Raw genomic sequence first — 21,839 nt, forward strand, 5'->3', positions numbered from 1 at the left:
TAATCATGCATATGTACTCAGTTCTTGGTTTGGGCCCCTTTTGCATGAATTACTGCCTCAATGCAGCGTGGCACGGATGCTATCAGCCTGTGGCACTGCTGAGGTGTTATGGAAGACCAGGATGCTTCAATAGCGGCCTTCAGCTCTTCTGCATTGTTCGGTCTCATGTCTTTCATCTTTCTCTTGGCAATGCCCTATAGATTCTCTATGGGGTTCAGGTCAGGCGAGTTAACTGGCCAATCAAGCCGGTAATCCCATGGTCATTGAACCAGGTTTTGGTACTTTTGGCAGTGTGGGCAGGTGCCAAGTCCTGCTGGAAAATGAAGTCAGCATCACCATAAAGCTTGTCTGCTGAACGAAGCATAAAGTGCTCTAAAATGTCCTGGTAGACAGCTGCGCTGACTCTGGACTTAATTAAGCACAATGGACCATTACCAGCAGATGACATGGCTCCCCAAACCAACACAGACTGTGGAACCTTCATACTGGACTTCAAGCATCTTGGATTGTGTGCCTCTCCATTCTTCCTCCAGACTCTGGGACCTTGGTTTCCAAATGAGATGCAAAATTTGCTCTCATCAGAAAAGAGGACTTTGGACCACTGAGAAACAGACCAGTTCTTTTTTTTCCCCCTTTAGCCCGGGTAAGACACTTCTGACGTTGTTTGTTGAGGGGCTTGACAAGAGGAATACAACATTTGAAGCACATGTCCAGGACCCAGATGTGTGTGGTGGCTCTTGATGCAATAACTCCAGCCTCAGTCCACTCCTTGTGAAGCTCCCCCACACATTTGAATGGCCTTTACCTGACAATCCTCTCCAGGTTACGGTCATCCCTGCTGCTTGTGCACCTTTTTCCTTCCACTTAACTTTCTATTAATGTGCCTTGATACAGCACTTTGAGAACATCCAACTTCTTTTGCAATTACCTTTTGAGGCTTTCCCTCCTTGTGGAGGGTGTCAATGATGGTTTTCTGCCCAACTGTCAGGTCAGCAGTCTTCCCCATGATTGTGAATTCTACTGAACCAGACTGAGAGACCAATTAAAGGCTCAGGAACCCTTTGCAGGTGTTTTGGATTAATTAGCTGATTAGAGTGTGACACTTAAAGCCTACAATAGTGAACCTTTTCACAATATTCAAATTTTCTGAGATTTTGAATTTGGGGTTTTTATAAGCTGTAAGCCATAATCATCAAAATTATATCAAATAAAGGCTTGAAACATCTCACTTTGCATGTAATAAGTCTATATATTAGTTTCAAAGTTTTAAGTTGAATTACTGAAATAAATGAACTTTTGCACGATATGCTAATTTTTCAAGTGTCACCTCTCTCTCTCTATATATATCTAGATATATCTATATAGTTGTATCAAAGTCATCATGACGGTAAGAGTCACTTAAAATTGTTCGCAATTCTTGATTGTATGGGTCCCTTAATACCTGATAATGTTCTCAGTTGTTTCCTGGAAGGAACTATGTGATGTGGTACTAATTATAGTATAATTCCTGGGAAGCACGGCTCACCTGCTACGCACTGCCTAAAAGACTGAAGGTTACACAAGCAATTCATTGGAAGAGTCATTTTCCCTGTAATCTGAACCAAATTACATAGAAATTTCAAAAGAAAACCATAAAGTAACACAGAAAATACAGACTTGCAAAATCAAGTCTTACTTAATGTTATTTGTCATGTTATGGTAAATAAATTACGCTTATTCAGGACATATTTACTTAATGAGAACAAGTGCAGATTTGTGCAACCTGGGATTTATTTCATAATACTATAGACATACTCGTAAGACTTGAATTGACAGAAAATTCCTCTAAAAGGACACAAGAATGAGGCTACTGTTTATTACCTACAGATCGTTACAAAACTACTATCCAAAAAGATAAGTCGCCTGAAGTCACTACATTAAGTGTCAACTGATAATCGTACCAGAAGTATCTGCAGAAAAACATTGTGTGAGTTCAGTGGCATCTTTTTATCGTAACAGATGACGATGATCATGTAAAGTGATCAGGTGTAACAGATTTGTTTTCTGCACAAAATTTAACATGAATGCAACCTGATTTTAATTAGAGTAGAAACATCAGTGGTATGTGAAACGACAAGTTTTCAAGTTCTGTCACAGGATGTGCAACCAAATTCATAAAAAGGGCAATTTGTTTGTTCATGACCCTGTATGATACATGGCGGCCCATCCCTGTTCTGGCAGTTCCAGTTGTTTTTCCAGTTTATGTTGAGCCCAAATACACAACATACTGTACGTTAATTTGTTGCAGATCCTGTTTCGTAACACTGGGATGTTTTTGTGTCATGAAAATTATATGTGTATGTGTGAGAATTAGTCTGAGAAAGTTAATTTTACTCCTCATCTTAACTTAGACAACAAAGGTGCAATGGATCGTTAGGCTATAGTATATGAATGAACTGTCGTCTGTGTGATACATTCACTGTCCGCGAGGAAATGGTCTCTCTTGTTGCAGTAATAAAATAATATAAAAACATTTAAATATCATTGCAATTATTTTCTCCCACAGTTTAATTTAAAACATACTGATGCTATTTTGCCCTGACTCTTTCGGATCGAAAGAAAGTGATGCAATGACATGCTTTCTTGTTACGGTAAAGAAATAATACTAGTGTAAAAGAGATCATTCCTTCTTAAATTAGTGTAAAATGTAGTGTTTGATTCCAGTAGTCAATGTCTGTCAAGTCCAACAAGTGTCAAAAGAGGGTTTAAAAATATCTTGGAAACAGTGTACAAACTATTGTTGAATGAGGCAGAGCAACTATAGTAGTACTACGAGAGTCCTATAGAAGAGATAAAAAGCCGTTATCTGTGGAGTCTTGCTGGTCAGATTTGCCACCCCGAGAGCTCTTGCTGGGATTTGGGGTGGTGGAATACTTTGAGGGATATCTGATGAAAAGACGGTCCTCCTCCTTTTTAATCCACCTTAGAAGCTTAGTGATAGCAGTAATGGCACAGGCCTTTGTCACCAGAGGACTGAAGCAGGTGTACAGCTCAAATTTACTTGTGACCTACAGTGGAGAGCAAAATGGACATTTTAGGTGGGGACATCAAATCAAAATTGATCCTAAAAGATACTGTCTGTATCTGTTTATTAAATATGACGCTGCAGCTAGCAGCTGGCTAATTTAGCTTAGCATAAAGACTGGAAAGAAAATACAAGAACTAGTCTAATACACAAACGCCAAAGAGAACCACAACCTGTCGTTTTTACACTTAGGTTTTTGTACAGTTTAAACCTTTCGACAGAGCCAGTCTAGCTGTTCCCCCTTGTTTCCAATCTTTATGCCGAGCTATGCTATCTGTCTTCCAACTCCAGCTTCATATTTAACAGACAGATATGAGAGTGATATCAATCTTCTCGTCTAACTAAAAAAAAAAAAAAAAAAAAAAAAAAAAAGACGGCATTTTTTTCAAAATGTTGAACTATTCCTTTAAAAGTCCTTAAAATATATTCGGACATCCTCATGTCAAAGATTATCTAATGCACACAAAGACAGTAGTCATTGTGCAGAAAGTCGCATATAGTAACAATGAGAACGTGTCCGTGAACACAGCTACGTACCCAGGCTAGCAGAGTTTCTCTCTCAGCCACGTGGTAGATGAGCTTCAGGGGTCGTGAGGTGCTGTGGATGCGGCTGTGCATATAACGATAAAGGTCCAGCAGTCTCATTTTCTCCTCTTCACTGCTGTACGGTGCCTCCATCTCTGGACTACATGCAGCCGCAAATCATAGAGAAAAAGGTTACAGACAGAAAAGACATACAAAGCTTCTGCTATGGTGCCCTCAATTGATTTTTGCTACTGATGAGACAGTAAGATGGGAAACGTTTTGCTCTTTGTAACATTGTAATGTTTTAAAAGATGAAAACAAAAAGTGAAGTGCTCTTATTATTTGTATGATTTCACTTTCATTTTCGAGGTTTCGATGGGCTGCTGGCTTATGTAATAGGGCCAGGACCAATGCTTTTAGTTCACCTCATTAAGAGATCAGTAAAGTGAATTGACAGGATTAGAAGACGGAAGACTTTGAATTTCTTACAATTAGATTACACTGTGCCCTTGTAGATGGAAGCTCTATTTCAGAAAACCTCATTTTCTGAACTACCAAATATAAAAACAGGACACTTAATTTGTCAAACATCAACCACACTAAGATGTATTTTTTTCTCAAACGTAAATGGTAGGGGTGTGACGAGATACTTAACCTACGAGACGAGACATGGGCTCATGTCCAAAACTTACTGCACATTCAGAATCTCTCCCACACATCATTTAATGAGAATTCATAATAATTTTTTAAAGTCTACCTGCCCTATACTATATGTGCTTTAAGTTATTGCTACGCTGGTATTTTCCCCTTCAGACCATTTGACCGACACAGTTTGGGACTCAATGTTGCACGACAAACCGAAACTAACCCACAACACTTGATCAGGCAAAATTCTCACCACAAATCCACACACACGCTAACTTCAGCAGCTAACAGTCCCCAGGGGAGCAAGGTTGTGCTTCAGTTTTTAGATGTTTATATTGCAAAATATACGTGCTACCAGCTACGTTAGACTCTGTCACAACTAGCTGCGACTCACAGCGCAAGAATTTCACTCATTGCCATCACAGCCTCATCCACTCTGTGAGTCTACCTTATCAGTTACACATTTGTGTGTGAGAAAATTAAAGTGTGGCTTGACAGCATTTGAAAATTGTCAATAGAGTGAGTCTCGCGAGGCAGCTTTTAACCTGATGATCTGAGATCTCGTCACACACCTGGTAAATGGGCTTTCATACTTTCTTATACAATATATTTATATTGTATACAAGCCAGGGCCTTCATACGAAATATGTTTTCTTTCTTGAGACTAAAATAATGTTATCACAAACCCCTTTTTTTAAAAACAGAAAGAGAAATATTAATGTCTGTCTACAAGTTTTATTATTTTACATATGCTCATTTTTAACTATTTTAGGCTCAAATGTCCCTCCTGTAGTTGCATAAACAAAAACAGATACACAAACACACACGCACACACACCTGGTGAACTGAGTGAGCTGACGGTAGTTGTCTGGCACATCAAAGGGCTTGTACATGAAGTGTCTGAGGTCTGAGACGCCCACCTGGCTCACGCTGTAAGACTGGACTTGGGCAATGAGGCTAAGGGAGTTCTGAGCCACCATGGCCTCCTCTATCTTCCTCTTGCACTCAGCTACAGCGTAGAAAGCCTCCTTGTCTGTCGAGAGCAGCAGCAAACAAACAGTGCATTCTGGAGGGTCCAGGTAAGAAATGTATGCATAAAAGTAACAGTCAGGGTTAAAGAGGGGGAGGCAGATGGGAGTCCAGATCTCCCCAGCCTGAAAGGCAGAGGACGCTCCAATGAGGTTGAGCAGGAGGTGGACGTCAGCTGGCTCCAGCCTGCTGTCCTCGATTACTGTCTTTTCTTGGACAATGGTGAGCAGCTGGTTATTTGCGATGAGGATGGAGAAAACCAAATTGGGGGTGATTGCTTTCTGAAGGATCTGGCTGAGAGAGTCCCTGAGAGAGGAGGCTAAGGGCAAACAGTGTACTGCTGCTAGCAGGAAGCTGGGGTCAGAATCCACCAGGTTGAGGAGACCGTCCAGGATCTTCTCTGAGCCTGCCAGTAGTCTCCTCAGGTCGTAGTTTTTCTTGTGTTCAAAGATGCGGGATATGCTGGCCTGGGTGAGCATGCTGATGATCTGATAGTACACATAGAGGAGCTCTCCACGTAGCTGCTGCGCAGACTGGCGGCTGCTAGAGACACACACCAGCACTAGGGGCCCCTTCTGTAAGAACACCACGGTATGCTCCTCTGATGGAAAGAAAGACAGACACCAGCAAACATTAAGGATAATACCAGAAGTATTAGTGACTGTCTACTAACAATGATCGACAGCTCTGGACTCAAAAATATGTGTTAATGTAACAGGAATTTCCAGAACTAAAATAAATACAAAGTGATTGTAAAACTACACTCTAAATGCATGAACTTCTCCTCGATTATTATATTTCAGACACGGTTCTCTTAGGTGCAGCTCTTTTTGTCAATTGGTAATAATTAACTTGCCTTCTATAGAGAGCTAGAGCCACTGCAGTGACATTTACTGGCCACTGTTACCCACAATCCTCTCTGAAATTTCTACACTAGCTGTCATTTACATAAATAGAAAATTACATTTACAATAATGTTACAAAAGGTATCTGGACAAATACAAAATGATAATAATCGCACTAATGCTCTCACCAGAATGGACTGAGCGGATGATGTTATCTCCACTTTGAACAAAGGAAACAAGTGCCATCATGACTCCCATTGTAGATGAAAGCGCCTCTTCGCTGCCGTATCGGGAATAGATGGGTTTGCCTGCTTCACTTAGCACAAAAACATGCTTCCTGTGCTGCCGCCAGCTGTCAGCTGTCACGTCCTCATCACGATGAGACATAGACGCAGGAGATTCCTGGATGCCTGCCTCCAACAAGGGAGAAGACCTTCCTTTCACACCTATACCTTGCTCCTCCAGTTTGGCCTTGGCCAGCATTGTAACAACAAACTCCCCAGCGTCGCTCTGGTCATTGTCAATGGCAGCTTCCTCGGTTCCTCTGTCAGACGGCTGGGTGGACACATTGTTTTGACACTCAGAGTTTTCAGTCTCCTCAGTCTCTAGCTTTGTTTCCTGGTTAGAAAGGGGCTCTGCATCCAGACTCTGCTCCTCTGCAGTAACATCTGACACAAGTGAATCTGCAGGGTCCTCTTTGTTAACAGTGGTGCTGTCCTTCTTCTCCACCCGGTCAGGAAACATGTGATTCCCCAACAGGGAGAGAGAAGTTGCCAAGGTGTCAGCTAGGATGAAAAACAAAATTAAATTATTAAATGAATGATAAAATTTAAGACAGGTGGGCTAAAATTTAGAATAGCTGTAATGAACAATTAAATAATTTACCAGGTGGATTACTCTCAGAGGTTGGATCACAAATCTTCACTCCCTGTGCCTCTCCTTGATGACTGTCTCTCTCCATGATACCATCCCAGTCACTGGAGACAAAAAAATGCCTAACAATAACACAACAATTCCCAATAAACCGCTTTACAACCAGTGTTTGTAAGTGGTTGTAGATGAACATTGACACAGCATGCTTCTCAATCTCTAATGAATAGGAGCACTCATACTGGACCAGTGGTCAGATCACATGACGATAACAGAGGATAACTGGTTACAGGGGAGAATTACAACTCCAAGATACCGAACAGACTCTGGAGTTTAATACTGGTTACAACTTCCAGCAGCATGGTGAATGTTATACAACAGATAAACGGCAATCGGTTGGACAGAGAGACGAAAGTAAGTGAACTGTTAACGTTTGACAGCCAGAGAAAAGGGTAACGTTTGTTTAATAATAGCTTAAGTTACTTATAAAGCTAATGTTAGCTTGTCTGCTAACGTGCTCGCCTTCAAGATAGCTTACTTTTCAGTAAGGATAAATGTTTGACTGTGAATTCCAATGCAACTCGGTAAATGTTGACTGCAGTTTCATGGCTAACGTTACCTGCTAGCAAGCGACACACAGATCAATTTCATGGCCTTGGCTTAACAGTGAGCACGCAAGCAATCGTGGTCACCTACAATTAGACACCTAAAGACAAAGAAAAAAACTTACGATTTTGTACTATAGAAACGTTGGGTTGAATATCTAAATGGCTACATTAACTTTCATCCGCAACCCGGCAGCAATCAGGGTGTCAAGAATGAACGACACAAAATGAGAAGCAGAAAACAAATTTTCCTCTTTACCACAGCAGACATCCGGAACCTCTGACGACAAGCTCAAATGACCAATCAGGCCGCTCGGTGGCTACGGCTAGTCCCGCCCCTCTCAAAGTATTTTTCATGCAGCCGAGACAGTGACTTGTCAAATATCTTGGGACACATACAATCACTAGCAAACATGTAGGAATTGTATCTTTCCATAATAAAACTATAAAACGACATGGATGACCACTTGCCTTTCAGCGAAGACATGTAGCTAACGTAGCTAGGAGATAAATTGTGCGCTCATGCTCCTTACGTTACTCCGTGCGGTCCTAAGCGTTTCCTACAAAAATCGTAGGGGAAAAGTGATTTGTTATTTTCTTAACCTGTGATTCAGCAGCGGGTTGATCTTCAGCGGTATTTTTGTAATCTATCGAAGGTCTACTGCATGTCCGGAGCATAGACTGTATATAAGGTCCGGAGCGATAAAATTCTTATCCGGGCTTATACTAATGTTTAAATCCAGTATATAACGTTGCACTTCACCGATGGCTGTAAGTTAGCTGCTCCGGCCTGCTATGGCTAGCGTGGAAATGCTGAACACGTTAGCTTCACTCCGGTCTAGCATTATATCATCCCTGACAGACAGTAGACGCCCGCAGGGTCATGAAAATTCGGTTAAAGATGAAACCCGCTGCTGGATGACAGATAAAAAAGTAACGTTTAGATTTTCCTCCTACACTTTGCGTATGGAGCAATATGGAAGTGTTGAGCTACCAAACGGGGCTAGTAGCTATGTTAGCTGTGCTGGTAGTAGCATTCAATTTTAGTTTTAAACGTATAAAATGATGGGACGTATTATATGAACTGAATCACGTTAGTATATCAATAATTAAATGTATAGTTTAGCTTTAGTAGATATAACACTACTTGGAATTATGTTTATCGTTTCAAGCTGGCGTAACCACGCTACGTAAGCTACGTCATCTCCGCTTCTTCAAGCCTCCCCAGTCATAGAAACAACGTCGTAACGGTAGCGATGATCACCAGGATGTCATTCGTTACCTAGCCAAAGCGACGTTTTTAAAGTATCCATCGGATAAAGAGTTCACCTTATTGATTTAATTTTAGCTGAATAACCCAACACTATGGAGGAACCGTGGGATTTTGAGTTTTTATCCCGCATCGCCGACAGCTGCTTGTCGTTCCTCTCCGAATTTGTTGACGACTGGCTCGCCAACGATATGAGAGTCTCCATATTCAAAATCTTACTCAGCTGGTTAATTTTTAGCCTTATCGCAATTCACTTTGCGTGGAAAGTCTACGGGAATACGGTGAACGATATGTATTATCGACAGGGTGAGTTTTTTCCGTTTCACCTTATCCGTATCACTTGCTAAACTAGTGCTAGCCACGGTGGCTTCATTTCTCTGTCTGTGTTGATGTGCAGGGACTGGACAGAACGGAGGCACACCTGATACAGCGCCCCACCTGAGTGGATGGTAGGTGTCCGAGCACCCATGTCGCTTCACACAGGTCAATTACGACCCTCACACAGTTTGGTGCGCTAAAGCTTCTGTTGGATAGGTGGCCATTACTGCAGAAGCTTGGTTTGGTCCAGGTTTTTTTTTTCTTTAGTGCCTGCCTTCTGATTATTTGGGCATCTAGAGAGACTGCCTCTAATTCCAAGGTTCAATGGATACGTTGTAATCATTTTCACTGAAGCACACAAGTTCTCGAGTAAAAGTACTGATAACTTCTGAGAACTAAATATCTTTTATTTAAATTTATACTTCAGTCAAAGTACAAAAGTACCTGCTTTTAAAAATATGAAAGGAGAAAAGTACTATTTGTATGGTTCTGTTTGTCAGGGGATGCTTGTCTAACCAACAATACGAAGCTCAAAATTATTATAATATAATTAAAAGGAAATGTAGTAAATCATTACATAGGTGAAGCTGGAATCATGAAATGCTTTACATGAATAATCTGTTGCCATCAAAGTTGTTGCCTGTCAGCCGTACTTGTATAAAATGTTGGAGTTTAATTTATAACAACATATTTTAATAAGTAGTAGTAGTAAAAAGTATAAAACCTCCCCTCAGAGATGTAGTGATATAGAAGTAGAAAGTAGAATGAAATTGAGTAAATTTACTTAATTACTGTCCACCACAGCTGAAGTTGCAACATTTATTGCCAATATATCACTGATGACTGTGTGGTTAAAAGTGGATAATAGAATTTTATGGTAATACAATGAAATTGATTGTTAGTAATTTAATTGCCTTATTCTTACAGGGAAAGTAGAGCAGGAGAAACCCTGAAGACGCATCGAGATTAACTGGATAGCAGTGTTGGACTTTGGACTTTATCCAAGTGAGAGCTGGACAGTTTACATCTCCCAAAGACATTGAATGCACCATCATGTTTTGCTGATAATAAAGTATCTTTAGTGCATTCAAGATGCATGCACCTTCTGGTGACAGAGAAACATTTGTTATTACGTTTTGTGTAGATCAACAGTGACACTAAATCTATACATAGCGCTGTGAGATATTTATTTTGGCCTGTCAACATTGGTCATTGAGAAGGACCTTTCCTTGTGTAAATACCTAAATTGATCTATTTGGCTAATTGGTCAAGAGGCCATTGTACAAATGTGAAAAATATGATGGTTTTGTATATAAATTAAGGGTGCTTTAAGAACACAGTTTTGATAGCAGACATGGGATTTTCATTCTGACCATGAACAAGAAAAAATAATTGGACTTGATTTAAATGATGTATGTAAGTAAAAAAATACTTTTTAAAATAGTATTCCTTAACTGCATCAACAGGAGTAAGTGAATGATGTGCATGTGTTATGATTTGAAAGATCCTTTGCGGTGGACAGGTTTTTTTTATTTACATCACTACTATTTCATAAATAATGCACATCTGTTGGAATATAGATCCATGAAAAGCAGCTCATGTCTTACATTGTACATGATTTTCTATGAAATTTGAACCAGTATTTCTCATAACATGTAAGGAACATTGTGTGCACTTATAGGGAGATACCTTTTTATATACAGTTTATGGGAGATACACAGTGCCTGTCTAAAATATTCACCCCCTTTGGCTTTTTCATGTTTTTTTTTTTTTTTACAGTGCTGACTCACCGCAAACTCCTGCGTCAAAGTGAAACAAATCTCTACAGATTGATCAAAATTAGGTGCAAATACAAAATAATTGATTACACAAGCACATTGAGCCTGTTCATGACACACCTAAAGTGCACAATTTGAATGACAATCACCTGCGTGTAATCAAGGTGTGACATGAATTTACAATGTGTACCTGGAAAAAGGACCAACAGCTGGATAATCAAAAGCGCTTGAGCAATTTTGCTAAAAAGAATGGATGGAAATCTGCCATGTTCAGATATGCAAAGCTAAAACCAACCTATCCATATTGGGTAGACTCATGGTTGTAATTGCTACCAAAGGTGCTTCTTTACTTGAGGGTAAGCATGCCTAATAAATAATTTTTATATATTTGTGCTCAGTACTAGAAGTAGTAATGTGTAAAAAAAAGCTTTGTTAAATCCAATGTGATTTAATGTATAGTGAAAGGTAGGTTGAATACATTGTGTGTATGAGACATACAGTCAGCCACTATAACTGAAAGTTATAATACCGTTAAAATGGTAAAGACAAGTTGGTAGTACAAGATAATGTGCTGCAGTGTGTATTTACAGAAATGTATAATGACGTACATAGTCCTTACCAAATGAACTTAACAAAATCATCAGCATATTTTAGGTACCTTGAAGTACGTGAAAAGACCAACAGCAAAGCTGAATGATATTACGACTGTGTGAGTTTAGTGCAAATAGCTTGATTGATATTAAATTTGTTGTGTTTGAAAATACTGATGTCATTGATGTCTCTAATTGCTAGAGCTGGGTTGTAAAGAAAAAAAAAATTGATGTTGCAGTGATATCTGGCATTTTCAGATAATTGGCATCTGCCGATACCTGCACTCACGAGACCGATAATCTTCAGACACATCTACAAGCAGCCTTGTCAGTGTGGCTGCTGTGGAACGACGTTAGAGCTCCCCCTTTTGAGTTTTGGGAAGGTGATGAAAAAGTTTGCAAATCTAATCTCAAACCATTACTGACTAGCATTAAATTTATATTCTACTGTGGAGAATTATGCAGTTTAATGACGTCACTTCTGACAAACTGTACCCCGCTCTCCTTTTAAACATCAGTCACGTTCTGAAATCAACAGCATAACCCAATGTATGTCTCTATTTCATTAATTGATACATATTCAGTCTAAAACAACACATAACTGGCTAAGATAACCATGTACATTAGACTGTACACTGCATGGAATAATATACAACTCTTCTTTGTTTTGACATCTGATGTTCCTGCTCTCTAAATATCAGCACCAGCCATTGAAAAACCAATATCAGTCGATATCCACTATTCATACAACTTTTGTTCCCTGCTAAAACCTTAATGTTGATTTCAAAACTGATGATTTTTATTCCAATCCTATCATATACTTGGTTGAATTTTAAATTGCAATATCAGTCTTTCGTGTAGATTTACAAAGCGTTTCACATAAATGGGCCAAAAAAAACTATCGTTGAAAAAAAACAAAACAGGTAGTACAATACAAGTCAGACGGATAATACTTAACTCATTTTATTCTGTGTGCTTTGGAATTATCTTATGTTAACGGGAATTGGTGGGATAAGTAGCAAGTGCACATCCATCACATTTGTGCAGGTTAGGCCAGGTACAAGTAATCGCTGCCCAGCAGAAAGACGTGTAAAAAAAGTGTAAGAATCATTGTTGGTAAGGAAGTTGTCGATGTCCAACCCCTGTGTTTGTGCCTCTTCATACAACCCCCCATCAGTAATGGCCCCTGCTGCCTCAGTGGGTCCATCTTGACCATCAGTTCCACCGCTCAGGAAAACAGGACCATTAGGCGGGAGTCCCAGGCCTCTCAGCTCCAGTCCCACTCGCAGGGCCAGTTCCTGGTTTCGACCACCTCGACCCTTGCCTGTCAGCTCCACAGTGGGCTCACCTCCAGCTAAAAGACACGTGGCGCCCCATCCTTCCGTACGCCCTTCATCCAAGACCTGCATGGTACGGCAGAGGTCCCAGCTCTCCACTCCTACTTCAGGCCCCAGCCTCAGCAACTCAGCGGCAATCTCGGGAGGAGGTTCCTTTTGAGAACAGGCAAAGTGGGCCAAGAGGCCATAAAGTCTGGAGACTGCCCTTACATCACCACACACTCCTGGTGCCAGCACAACAGGACGGAAACCTAGCTCTCGGGCCCGGCGACCAGCACACTGAAGGGCAACACTGTTGGAGCCAATCACAGCATTGAGAACATGTCCCAATGTGTTAGATTCATCTGTATTCTCCCTCCACCGGGGACTTGGTCTTCCAAGGACTTCCTTTACTGAGGCTGGTAGAAAGTTCAACAGCTTGTAACGTTCAAAAACTGACAAAACTTCTTCAGGCCACACCTCACTCCGCACTGTGGGGCCACTGGCTATCAAGTCCAGAGGGTCCCCAATTACATCGGACAATATCAGTGCAATCACCTGTGAAGAAGGGATTAAAGGAGTGATATTTGAAGAACAATGCTGGAATGAGTTCTCCCCTACAATAAAAAGCTGGTTAAAGAAAAGTATGTTACCTGGGCAGGGTGAGCACAATGTGCAAGCCCTCCACCTTTTAAGAAAGACAGGGCGCGCCGCACAGTGTTCAGCTCTTGAATGGTGGAACCAGCAGCGGCAAGTTTGCGGGTAACATCAAGTTTCTCTTGCAACGAGATTGGTGGGATGGGCGCAGGCAATAGTGCAGAGCCTCCACCTAGAAACAGTTGCACCACCTGGTTATCAGAGATTTATATTTCATTTTGTAAAGAAAAAGCAACACGAGAAGATCAAGTTTTACCTGAAATCAGTACAAGCAGCAAGTCTTTCTCCGTCAGTTCATTCGCTAACTGCTTGATCCCTTCAGCTGCCTTCTGGGCATCAGTGTCAGGCAAGTTGTGTTTAGCTCCCTCCATTACTTTAATGTGGCTGTTTTCTTTTAACAACAGATGGCTGTGATGGAAGGGAGACATTTTATTATGCTGCTTAATGTTATTTTTGTGTAATATTTTAAAGTTGTTTACTTCCTAAGGCATTTGCTTACTTTTTCCCATGATGCTGTAATGTCTGCTGAATCCCATGTGGCACACTTATTATTCCTTTTACTAAGTGATCCCCCAAAATCCTCTCAGCCTCGGCAGCCATACCCAGTACAGCTTTTCCAAAGCCCACCAAGTGCAGATTGTGTTGGAGTGTGAATTTGCGACCACAGATAACAACTGAGTCCTCCTTGCGCTCTATACTCTGCCGGACCACAGTGTCTGGCTGCACAGCTTCCACTGCAGCTGCAAACACCCCACGTGCCCTTGAGTCCATTGACATTGTGCATGGCATAGGTTTTCTCCTGCCCACAAGGGTGAGAAAAGGCTGAAGCCGGACCAGGGAAAGAACACGGGCCATGGAAAGTTCAGTGGGTCTGAGCAGAAATTGCCTGAGGGATTAAAAATTCAAATCCTCATTTATAAAGACGGTCACCACAAAACCTTATTTTTTTTAAAAACACTCATCTAGAATACAACGATGTGCAGAGAGGAAAAGGTCAGATATTCTACAGTTTTTTTACAAATAATGTTTGTCGGTTGAAGGCCACTTTTACCTCTCAAGTAAATATTGAGGAACCAGAAGGTTAACTGTATATTAGGTTATTCATAATTGTGCACACTAACATTCTCCAAAAGGACAAAAGAAAAATCTGCTATTCTAACTGGCAGCATGGACTCAAAATTCAATATGTTTTGGCATTTATGGTGTTTGTGTTAGTGTCAGAGGTCACTGCTGGATTGCATGGTGTAGTGAGTACTGTTGAAAAGTAAAATGATATCAAGGTGAGGTACAACTTTATCTATTACCATGGTGCATTGAAAAGGAAAGATGAACCTAACATCTCATGGGCCAAATCCAAGCCAAAAATAAAATGGCTGTGACCACAAGAAACCTGTACTTCAATAGTAATATCATACTTCAAGTTAAAAGGTTGTGCAGTCCTTCCACTGATTGGTAGCTCTGTTAAAATCTTACCCATCTTTAAATCTAAAGACACGAGGGTTACACTAGTGTGTGGTGTTCCTGTATACCTATTGTTCTCACATAAATAAATCATTTGTTCATGTGTTGCCTGTTAGCTTACTTTTAAAGGCTGAAAAGAAAGTGTACTACAGACCACTGCCTACTTTTTATATCAACTAAAACCACACATAGGTAACAGCTGTTATCACCCTATTCAGTTGCATATTTCCTGTAAAACTGCTTTCTGAAGACTTATGATGCTGCCTACCTGTGAAGGTTGTAAATCGGATATAAGGCCTGTGGATTCCTGTGGAAGACTGTTATGTGTGCTCCAGCTCAGCAGTCAGGCAGTGTAGCAAAGATCTGACCAGAGACCGACTCTACTTGTGTACCCTGTGTGTAATGATTGACTTGAATGGACCACAGGACACATCAAACCACTGACCACCCAGCTACATTCTGTCTAGTAGTCTGTAGACTGGGTGAACAAAAAAGAGTTCTCAGTGATACCAGACATTCGTACAACAGTGAACACAGTGTTTAAATTCATGAGCATAGTATCTGACAGACTTGGGAGCCATTCATGCTGCAGTAATTCAAATGGTGCACAAACTTAAGCTAGTTTACCAAGGGCGTCACTTTGTGTTGAAAAGTTGTGGAGTAAGGGCTCAGATTAGTGCTGTGATGATACACGAGACGTGGCAAAGCACAATATTGGATTCACAAGAACAGGACAAGTACAAATTTGAGGACTACTTTGAAGAAATATGAAATGCAGAAATATATGAGTGGGGGGTCTGGGGCTCCTCCCCAAGAAAATTTTGGGCATTAAACATAATTTCCTGCATTCTGGTGAAATTTTCTACACCAATTTCTGGTGGAAATGTCTTTATTTATATAAAGGGAAACACAATTCAGGTGGCAGGTGACAATTCAAAATATAATAATATCATGGAATATAATATTATATATATAATTTTTAGCTTAGCTTTTTTTGGACAATGCACATTTATTTCTTCTATTTTTACACTGCAATGCATGTTTTCTTATTGTGGAAATAAACAAGTTGTGAAAACCTTCTCCTTTTGAAAACCAAACATCTCAGTGAGGCATATGGTAGTGTGCATTGTACCCTCACTTGTAGAAATGACAGGTCAAGCAAATTACATTGAATGTAAAATCATCAGCCAATGCACCAATTTGAAGATTTGTCATGTATCGTTTGAGCCAAATAAGCCATTCTCATGTGGTTATATCTATTAATCATTTTCCAGAAACTGTATTAATTAGATAGTGATATAGTGAGTTTATCCACATTACCCATATTACAAGTACATAATACTTGTACTATGGTACCACTTGCTGTATAATCTCAATATTTTTAGAGTAGAGTTTATTTTATGCTGCGTACCTTATCTCTTGTGCTCCACACGTAACGTTATCGAGGCGAGCTGATGTTTACAGGTCAAAATGGTGGCTAAACTTTTATCGAACTGATTTTGTTTTTAAACCGACTCTAGCAGTTAAATAAATAGGCCTATAACAGGAAAAAAAGTCGTTTAATACCAGGTTCATACCTCAGACCTTCCTGTAAGTGAGGGAAAAACTCCTGCCGTTATTTTGTCCTTCACTACTCCTGCGTCCATTTTGCTGCCTGGAGAAAAACCTAGAAGGTAACAGAAAATTGAGCAGACTGACAAAACAAGCTGGTAAACATGACACAAAATGCTGGCTTGAGGGAGCAGTTGCTAACACTGTTTCAGACGTGCAAATAAGATGAAACCAGACTCGATGGCAAAGAGACACATCAATTGTCCAGTTCAGAGTAAATAGATATATTTTATCCTCACGTGCCTCTGTGAGCAGGTTTTTGTATTGTTAATTCACTGTATTGGGTAATAACGCTATGCCTGTTGTTTATGTTACTTTGGACTCCCAAGCACACACATCACGGATGATGATGATGATGACATCCAACTCTCGCGATGACATCCAACTCTATCATGTCGCGTGGTTTCCGAGAAATGCGCGTGTCAGATGGTGGAAATGCGCGTCACCGACGTGGCGAAGGCGGTGCTTTTCCTTCCCTCCTCAATCCCGTGAACCAAAAGTATCACAGGCGGGCTTTCGTGGCTGTTTTTGAAGTAACGTTACACTTCTTACAAAAACGAACAGCCGCAGTTCATATATATAAATATATATATACACACTAATTGGCACAAGTGAGATTTGTAAGACGCTTTAAAGTAAAACGAGGGCCTGCTTCCCCTCAGACACAGAGGCCATCATGAAGCTGACGGACAATGTGCTGCGGAGCTTCAGAGTTGCTAAGGTGTTTCGAGAAAATTCAGACAAAATCAATTGCTTCGATTTCAGTTCAAACGGAGAAACAATTATTTCCAGCAGCGACGACGATTCGTTAGTCTTGTACGACTGCCAAGAGGGAAAGTAAGAGCGGTTTCTGTCCATTTTCCTCTATTTGTTTTTGACGTTAGCTACTTGCTATGCTAACGTTAGCTGTGCTATGCTAGAGGCCTTCTGCACTGCGATGATAACGTTACTCTGCAGCAATTGTAAGAGATGTAAGATGTGCATGCAGTTGAAAAAAATCTGCAACAGTAATTATTTCAGTTTCTTGTGTCTAAATGTGCTTGTGATTAATATGCTACGTGTCCAACATATTATAAATCGACCTTAATTTGTGCCATTAACTCGAGAGTTGGATACAGTTTAATATAACGTTAGTAACTTAACGTTAATAGTTAACGTTACGTATGTTTATTTGGAACCGTAAGTTGGTGGAACAGAGCCTCCAACTTGTAAATAATGAAATGATCAATTAGTCGATCAGTAACATTATATTTGATTAAAATATGCTGAAACGACTTGTAGATCCACAGAAAATTAATGACTTACCATTTTGATAATTGGGTAATTGATTAATCGTACATTAGAGCTGGAACCAGCCTTCTCCAGTGTGAACATCAGCTTCTCTTTTCATTTTTAAAAAACATATAAATTGTATTGTAAATTGGGTATCTTAGGGTTTTAGAGGCTGGACAAAACAAGCAAAACGTAACAAGTTTAAATTGTGCACCTGCATTTTTCCACTGTTTAATGTCTGACACTTGTAGAATAAGGAATGAGCGAGGAACCTTAATAATGGACATATCTGCTAGTTGCAGCACTACAGCTATCAGTATTTATCTGATTTACAGGTCATCCTTTAATGTCAGAGCTCAAAGCAGTCTCTTAAAATTGCTGACCAGCAGCCAAAAATCTCTCAATATTCAGTACTAAAAGATATAAAGTAAAGAAAAAGCAAATTGCAATGAGGCTGTAATGTTTCTGTAATATAATTCTGTAATGTATGGATTGATATGTTTTTGATTATAGCTTTGATCAAATGCTTATTCGTTGTCGTGTTTTTTTCTTCACATAATCTGATTTATGGCAGACCCAAGAGGACTCTCTACAGTAAAAAGTACGGAGTGGATCTGATCAGGTACACACATGCTGCAAACACTGTGGTCTACAGTTCCAACAAAATCGATGGTATGTTGACGCACAATTACTTATTGGTAGTTTTGTGTTTGGTAACAAGTTTCAGTTTGTGCTCAGGGAGATAATGAATGTTGATATCATGTTGTTGAATTAATCAAAGAGTCAAATACTTTTTTAACTCAGTACGTGTGATGATAATGTGAGATGTGTGCGGTCATTAATAATGGAAAAAGTCATTAATAGTGGAAATATAGGGCCAAAGAAGAAAAGCTATTTGTTGTGCATTTCAGTTAGCTAGAACAGTCGTATACGTTTAGTTAATTCAGTCGCTTCACTGTAATGCAGAAGAAGATAACATTCAAGTTAAATCTCTATTAGATTCATCAAAATACCAAACATGGTCTTTTCTTGACACATCAATTACAATATTATGTATTTAACTGCTTGGACTGTTGAGATTTTGGCCAGTGGTTGATGTTTACAAGATGCCATACCCCCGTGGACCGCTGCTGGATTGAGGGGACACTACTCACTTTGGTCTGAGGTAGTTGTTTGTACAGTTTGAGGGTCTGTGATTCTGCCCCATACAGGAGCTAACTGTACAAATGACTGCCTTGCCCACGGTTGAGTCAACTCATCAGGATGCCAGCTTCTTTCTTGCTGTTGCTGGTCATGTTTCAGAATCAGAAATACGATGTACGACTTGGTAATTTTGTTATTATTCTTGAAGATACTATCCGGTACCTGTCACTTCATGACAACAAATACATCCGCTACTTTCCTGGGCATAACAAAAGGTGAGAGATATGTTGGCCTGTCTGTACCTTGATTTGATGTTGAGTTGGAAGTCACTGTTGTCTCATTTTTTTTGTTGTTTGTTTCAATTTTTTTGGTAACCAGAGTGACATCTCTCTCCATGTCTCCTGTGGACGACACATTTATTTCTGGCTCATTAGATAAAACAATCAGACTGTGGGATTTGCGGTCACCTAATTGCCAAGTACGTACGTTTTTGTTGTAATTTGGTGAGCATGTAATGTAATTTATACTATGAACTTGGGATAGAGGGATAAGACTAATGCAGATCTTGTCATCTACCAATTTTAGGGCCTGATGCACCTACAGGGGAAGCCGGTTTGCTCCTTTGATCCAGAGGGCCTCATTTTTGCTTCTGGAATAAATTCAGAGATGGTTAAGCTTTATGATCTGCGGTCATTTGACAAAGTAAGAGTTTTTCTGTGCGTGAGAGATACCAATCATGATGTACGTTTTATCTGACATTTGCAGAATATAGCTTAATTTAACTGGAGAAAAATATTAATGAATCCTCTTGTCAACAGGGTCCCTTTGCAACCTTCAAGCTTCAGTATGACAGGACATGCGAGTGGACAGGACTCAAGTTTAGCAACGACGGAAAACTTATTCTTCTTTCTACTAATGGCGGAGCCCTTCGCATCTTAGATGCGTTTAAGGGTGCTGTGCTACATTCCTTTGGGGTAAGAGACGACTCATCTCCACACGTGGGGAAAATGTATCACTCAAAAGGAAAACAAAGACAGATTCATGTCTAAATCATACAGTTAGGACAGTGTGTCAGTGAAAAGTACAGACGTTTGGAAAACCGTCACAAAGTCGAATCACACGCGTTCAGGGACTAAATCAGTGATAAAAATTAAAACAGTGAAGTTATTTATTTATTTTTTTCATGTTTTTGAAGATGATAATTTGAAAACATCCAAACAAAACTGTTCACTGTTGCAATACTAATGTGCACAAAATCATAGCTCATGGGTGCTGCTGTTCATTTACTTGCAGGGCTACAACAACAGTAAAGGTGTAACACTGGAGGCATCATTCACTCCGGATTCTCAGTTTGTTATGATTGGTAAGTTAAGATCGCTCTGACTCTTGTTTTGTTGCCTCAGTGTTGGAAATAGATTAATTGAAAGAAAGCTAACATTTTGACCCTTTATCTTTTATACCATCTATAATACCATTCTTTTGACAAATAAAGGCATTTTGTTAATAAAAGAATGCAGGACTTTCATGTCACAGTGCCAGTCATGTTTTCATCAAATGTTTGTTTTCGTTTGTCTGTATATTTCAGGCTCAGAGGACGGAAAGATACACGTGTGGAACGCAGAGAGCGGGATGAAGGTGGCTTTATTAGACGGGAAGCACACAGGACCGATTACTTGCCTGCAGTTCAACCCAAAGTTTATGACGTTTGCAAGCGCCTGCTCCAACATGGTGAGTGGGGGACGGCATGAGCATTTCATGGACTTAATCTTCTTAATCACATTATTGCACCGTTTTGTTATTGTGCTATTTGTAACACCCTTGATGCCTACAATGATGGCAATCTAAAAACTGCACACACTTAATACAACCGTGCGTGACTGACTGTGAGCTTGTCATGTTGTTCAGTTCTGTGTTCAATTCATTTTCTGCTGATGGCAGACAGAGGAAATGGAAAGCAAGACAGTGTGAAAGGAAACTGGATATTCTCGTTTTGTGTTTTTTGGTTTCTAACGTGATTTAACGTTTGAATGCTTTCTGGTCTTGCAGGCGTTCTGGCTCCCCACCATTGATGACTGATGACAACACAGTGAAGGCTTCTGTTGAAGGCCAAAGTGACCAGCAGGTGTCAGCACAGCCAGCTGGGTGTAAATTTCACAGGAAGTGGAGCATTTGAAATTCAAATTGTAAATAAGTAGTTTGCAGAAATAGATCATTTGTCTGTCCTTGTTGTTTTGTTTTTTGTTTTGTTTTTTATATTTCTATTTAACATTAAACCGTTTCTTTGTAAGATGTTGGTTTTGTCAACTTTATTATTGTGGTATGTGTGTACATGCTGATTACACAAGTCATTGAGAGATCCAATGTTGCAAGAAATGTTTATCCTATTCAACCACTGATTATCTTCTGTATTTTTTTAAACGAATATATTCATTCAAACCTACTGAAACTTGTTTTTTATTTTTGTCCTAGTTCACTTTATCATTGAGGAAGTCAATGAAATTAAGTACAAATTATTCTGGGTTATCACTAGGGAAAATATTCAGTTTTTGATCCATTTCAGTTTAAATGATTGTAATATTTAAAGCAGAAATACAAATTAAAAAGAAAGTTTTAGAAGTGGATCTGAGATTGAGAAAATGCTGTCAGCATGGCCAAGTGATTTATGACATCAAAAACCTCTTACACAATCTGTTGACCATCACAGTTGTCATGTGTGGAGTAAGTTGAGAGGTGTGAGGTTGACTAGTTGTGTAAACTTTCCAAAGCAATATGCTCCTTTTAAAAAAAAAAAAAAAATGTTTATTTTTGTTGTGATAATATATTGTAATTTGTAATTCATA

At 39.8% G+C, this 21,839-nt stretch overlaps 4 protein-coding genes across 12 annotated transcripts; 2 read left to right on the forward strand and 2 right to left on the reverse strand.

The window, feature by feature from the left end:
* Positions 1–1,751: 1,751 nt before the first annotated feature.
* On the reverse strand, positions 1,752–8,627 carry mon1bb (MON1 secretory trafficking family member Bb). Of its 7 annotated transcripts, none has more exons than XM_038697182.1 (7): positions 8,541–8,627; positions 8,055–8,143; positions 6,994–7,085; positions 6,297–6,893; positions 5,072–5,864; positions 3,602–3,749; positions 1,753–3,047 (listed from the first exon to the last, which is right to left on the reverse strand). In XM_038697182.1, exons 3-7 carry the CDS (start codon positions 7,067–7,069, stop codon positions 2,820–2,822), a joined length of 1,842 nt encoding a protein of 613 aa, XP_038553110.1. In that variant the 5' UTR covers positions 7,070–7,085; positions 8,055–8,143; positions 8,541–8,627; the 3' UTR covers positions 1,753–2,819. The 7 variants fall into 7 exon arrangements, with proteins under 7 accessions (XP_038553111.1, XP_038553104.1, XP_038553107.1 ...); XM_038697180.1 differs by having other exon boundaries at positions 8,347–8,598; XM_038697183.1 differs by lacking the exon at positions 8,541–8,627 and having other exon boundaries at positions 1,752–3,047; positions 8,055–8,159.
* A 185-nt stretch (positions 8,628–8,812) lies between these two features.
* On the forward strand, positions 8,813–11,710 carry tcta (T cell leukemia translocation altered). Of its 2 annotated transcripts, XM_038697191.1 has the most exons (4): positions 8,813–9,159; positions 9,251–9,302; positions 10,099–10,176; positions 10,951–11,710. In XM_038697191.1, the coding sequence occupies exons 1-3, from the start codon at positions 8,949–8,951 to the stop codon at positions 10,139–10,141; spliced, it is 306 nt and encodes a 101-aa protein (XP_038553119.1). In that variant the 5' UTR covers positions 8,813–8,948; the 3' UTR covers positions 10,142–10,176; positions 10,951–11,710. The 2 variants fall into 2 exon arrangements, with proteins under 2 accessions (XP_038553119.1, XP_038553118.1); XM_038697190.1 differs by lacking the exon at positions 10,951–11,710 and having other exon boundaries at positions 10,099–10,946.
* A 625-nt stretch (positions 11,711–12,335) lies between these two features.
* Positions 12,336–16,887, reverse strand: glyctk (glycerate kinase). 2 transcript variants are annotated; one of them, XM_038697184.1, is made up of 6 exons: positions 16,828–16,887; positions 16,551–16,639; positions 14,012–14,398; positions 13,769–13,920; positions 13,509–13,684; positions 12,336–13,413 (listed from the first exon to the last, which is right to left on the reverse strand). In XM_038697184.1, the coding sequence occupies exons 3-6, from the start codon at positions 14,365–14,367 to the stop codon at positions 12,523–12,525; spliced, it is 1,575 nt and encodes a 524-aa protein (XP_038553112.1). In that variant the 5' UTR covers positions 14,368–14,398; positions 16,551–16,639; positions 16,828–16,887; the 3' UTR covers positions 12,336–12,522. The 2 variants fall into 2 exon arrangements, with proteins under 2 accessions (XP_038553112.1, XP_038553113.1); XM_038697185.1 differs by lacking the exons at positions 16,551–16,639; positions 16,828–16,887 and adding an exon at positions 15,242–16,544.
* A 159-nt stretch (positions 16,888–17,046) lies between these two features.
* Positions 17,047–21,439, forward strand: wdr82 (WD repeat domain 82). The gene is made up of 9 exons (XM_038697189.1): positions 17,047–17,421; positions 18,431–18,528; positions 19,208–19,274; positions 19,378–19,477; positions 19,585–19,701; positions 19,818–19,973; positions 20,293–20,362; positions 20,585–20,727; positions 21,046–21,439. The coding sequence occupies exons 1-9, from the start codon at positions 17,261–17,263 to the stop codon at positions 21,073–21,075; spliced, it is 942 nt and encodes a 313-aa protein (XP_038553117.1). The 5' UTR covers positions 17,047–17,260; the 3' UTR covers positions 21,076–21,439.
* The last annotated feature ends 400 nt before the right edge of the window (positions 21,440–21,839 follow it).

Source organism: Micropterus salmoides, unplaced genomic scaffold (genome assembly GCF_014851395.1).
Source record: "Micropterus salmoides isolate LMB-PRFRI ecotype aquatic unplaced genomic scaffold, ASM1485139v1 Ms_hic_scaffold_4, whole genome shotgun sequence".
In the NCBI taxonomy this organism is placed as follows: domain Eukaryota; kingdom Metazoa; phylum Chordata; class Actinopteri; order Centrarchiformes; family Centrarchidae; genus Micropterus; species Micropterus salmoides.

Excerpts from the sequence above, each read along its gene's own strand:
- mon1bb (XM_038697176.1), bottom strand. The coding sequence starts at position 7,940 with ATGAAAAATACTTTGAGAGGGGCGGGACTAGCCGTAGCCACCGAGCGG. Across the intron at positions 5,865-6,296 it reads CATCCGCTCAGTCCATTCTG|AGGAGCATACCGTGGTGTTC; the intron begins GTGAGAGCATTA and ends TCTTTCCATCAG. Across the intron at positions 3,048-3,601 it reads GAGAAACTCTGCTAGCCTGG|GTCACAAGTAAATTTGAGCT; the intron begins GTACGTAGCTGT and ends TCTCCACTGTAG.
- tcta (XM_038697191.1), top strand. The coding sequence starts at position 8,949 with ATGGAGGAACCGTGGGATTTTGAGTTTTTATCCCGCATCGCCGACAGC. Across the intron at positions 9,160-9,250 it reads CGATATGTATTATCGACAGG|GGACTGGACAGAACGGAGGC; the intron begins GTGAGTTTTTTC and ends GTTGATGTGCAG. Across the intron at positions 9,303-10,098 it reads GCGCCCCACCTGAGTGGATG|GGAAAGTAGAGCAGGAGAAA; the intron begins GTAGGTGTCCGA and ends TTATTCTTACAG.
- wdr82 (XM_038697189.1), top strand. The coding sequence starts at position 17,261 with ATGAAGCTGACGGACAATGTGCTGCGGAGCTTCAGAGTTGCTAAGGTG. Across the intron at positions 19,974-20,292 it reads CTGTGCTACATTCCTTTGGG|GGCTACAACAACAGTAAAGG; the intron begins GTAAGAGACGAC and ends ATTTACTTGCAG. Across the intron at positions 20,363-20,584 it reads TTCTCAGTTTGTTATGATTG|GCTCAGAGGACGGAAAGATA; the intron begins GTAAGTTAAGAT and ends TGTATATTTCAG.
- glyctk (XM_038697184.1), bottom strand. The coding sequence starts at position 14,367 with ATGGCCCGTGTTCTTTCCCTGGTCCGGCTTCAGCCTTTTCTCACCCTT. Across the intron at positions 13,685-13,768 it reads GCTGCTTGTACTGATTTCAG|GTGGAGGCTCTGCACTATTG; the intron begins GTAAAACTTGAT and ends AACTGTTTCTAG. Across the intron at positions 13,414-13,508 it reads ATTGTGCTCACCCTGCCCAG|GTGATTGCACTGATATTGTC; the intron begins GTAACATACTTT and ends CCTTCTTCACAG.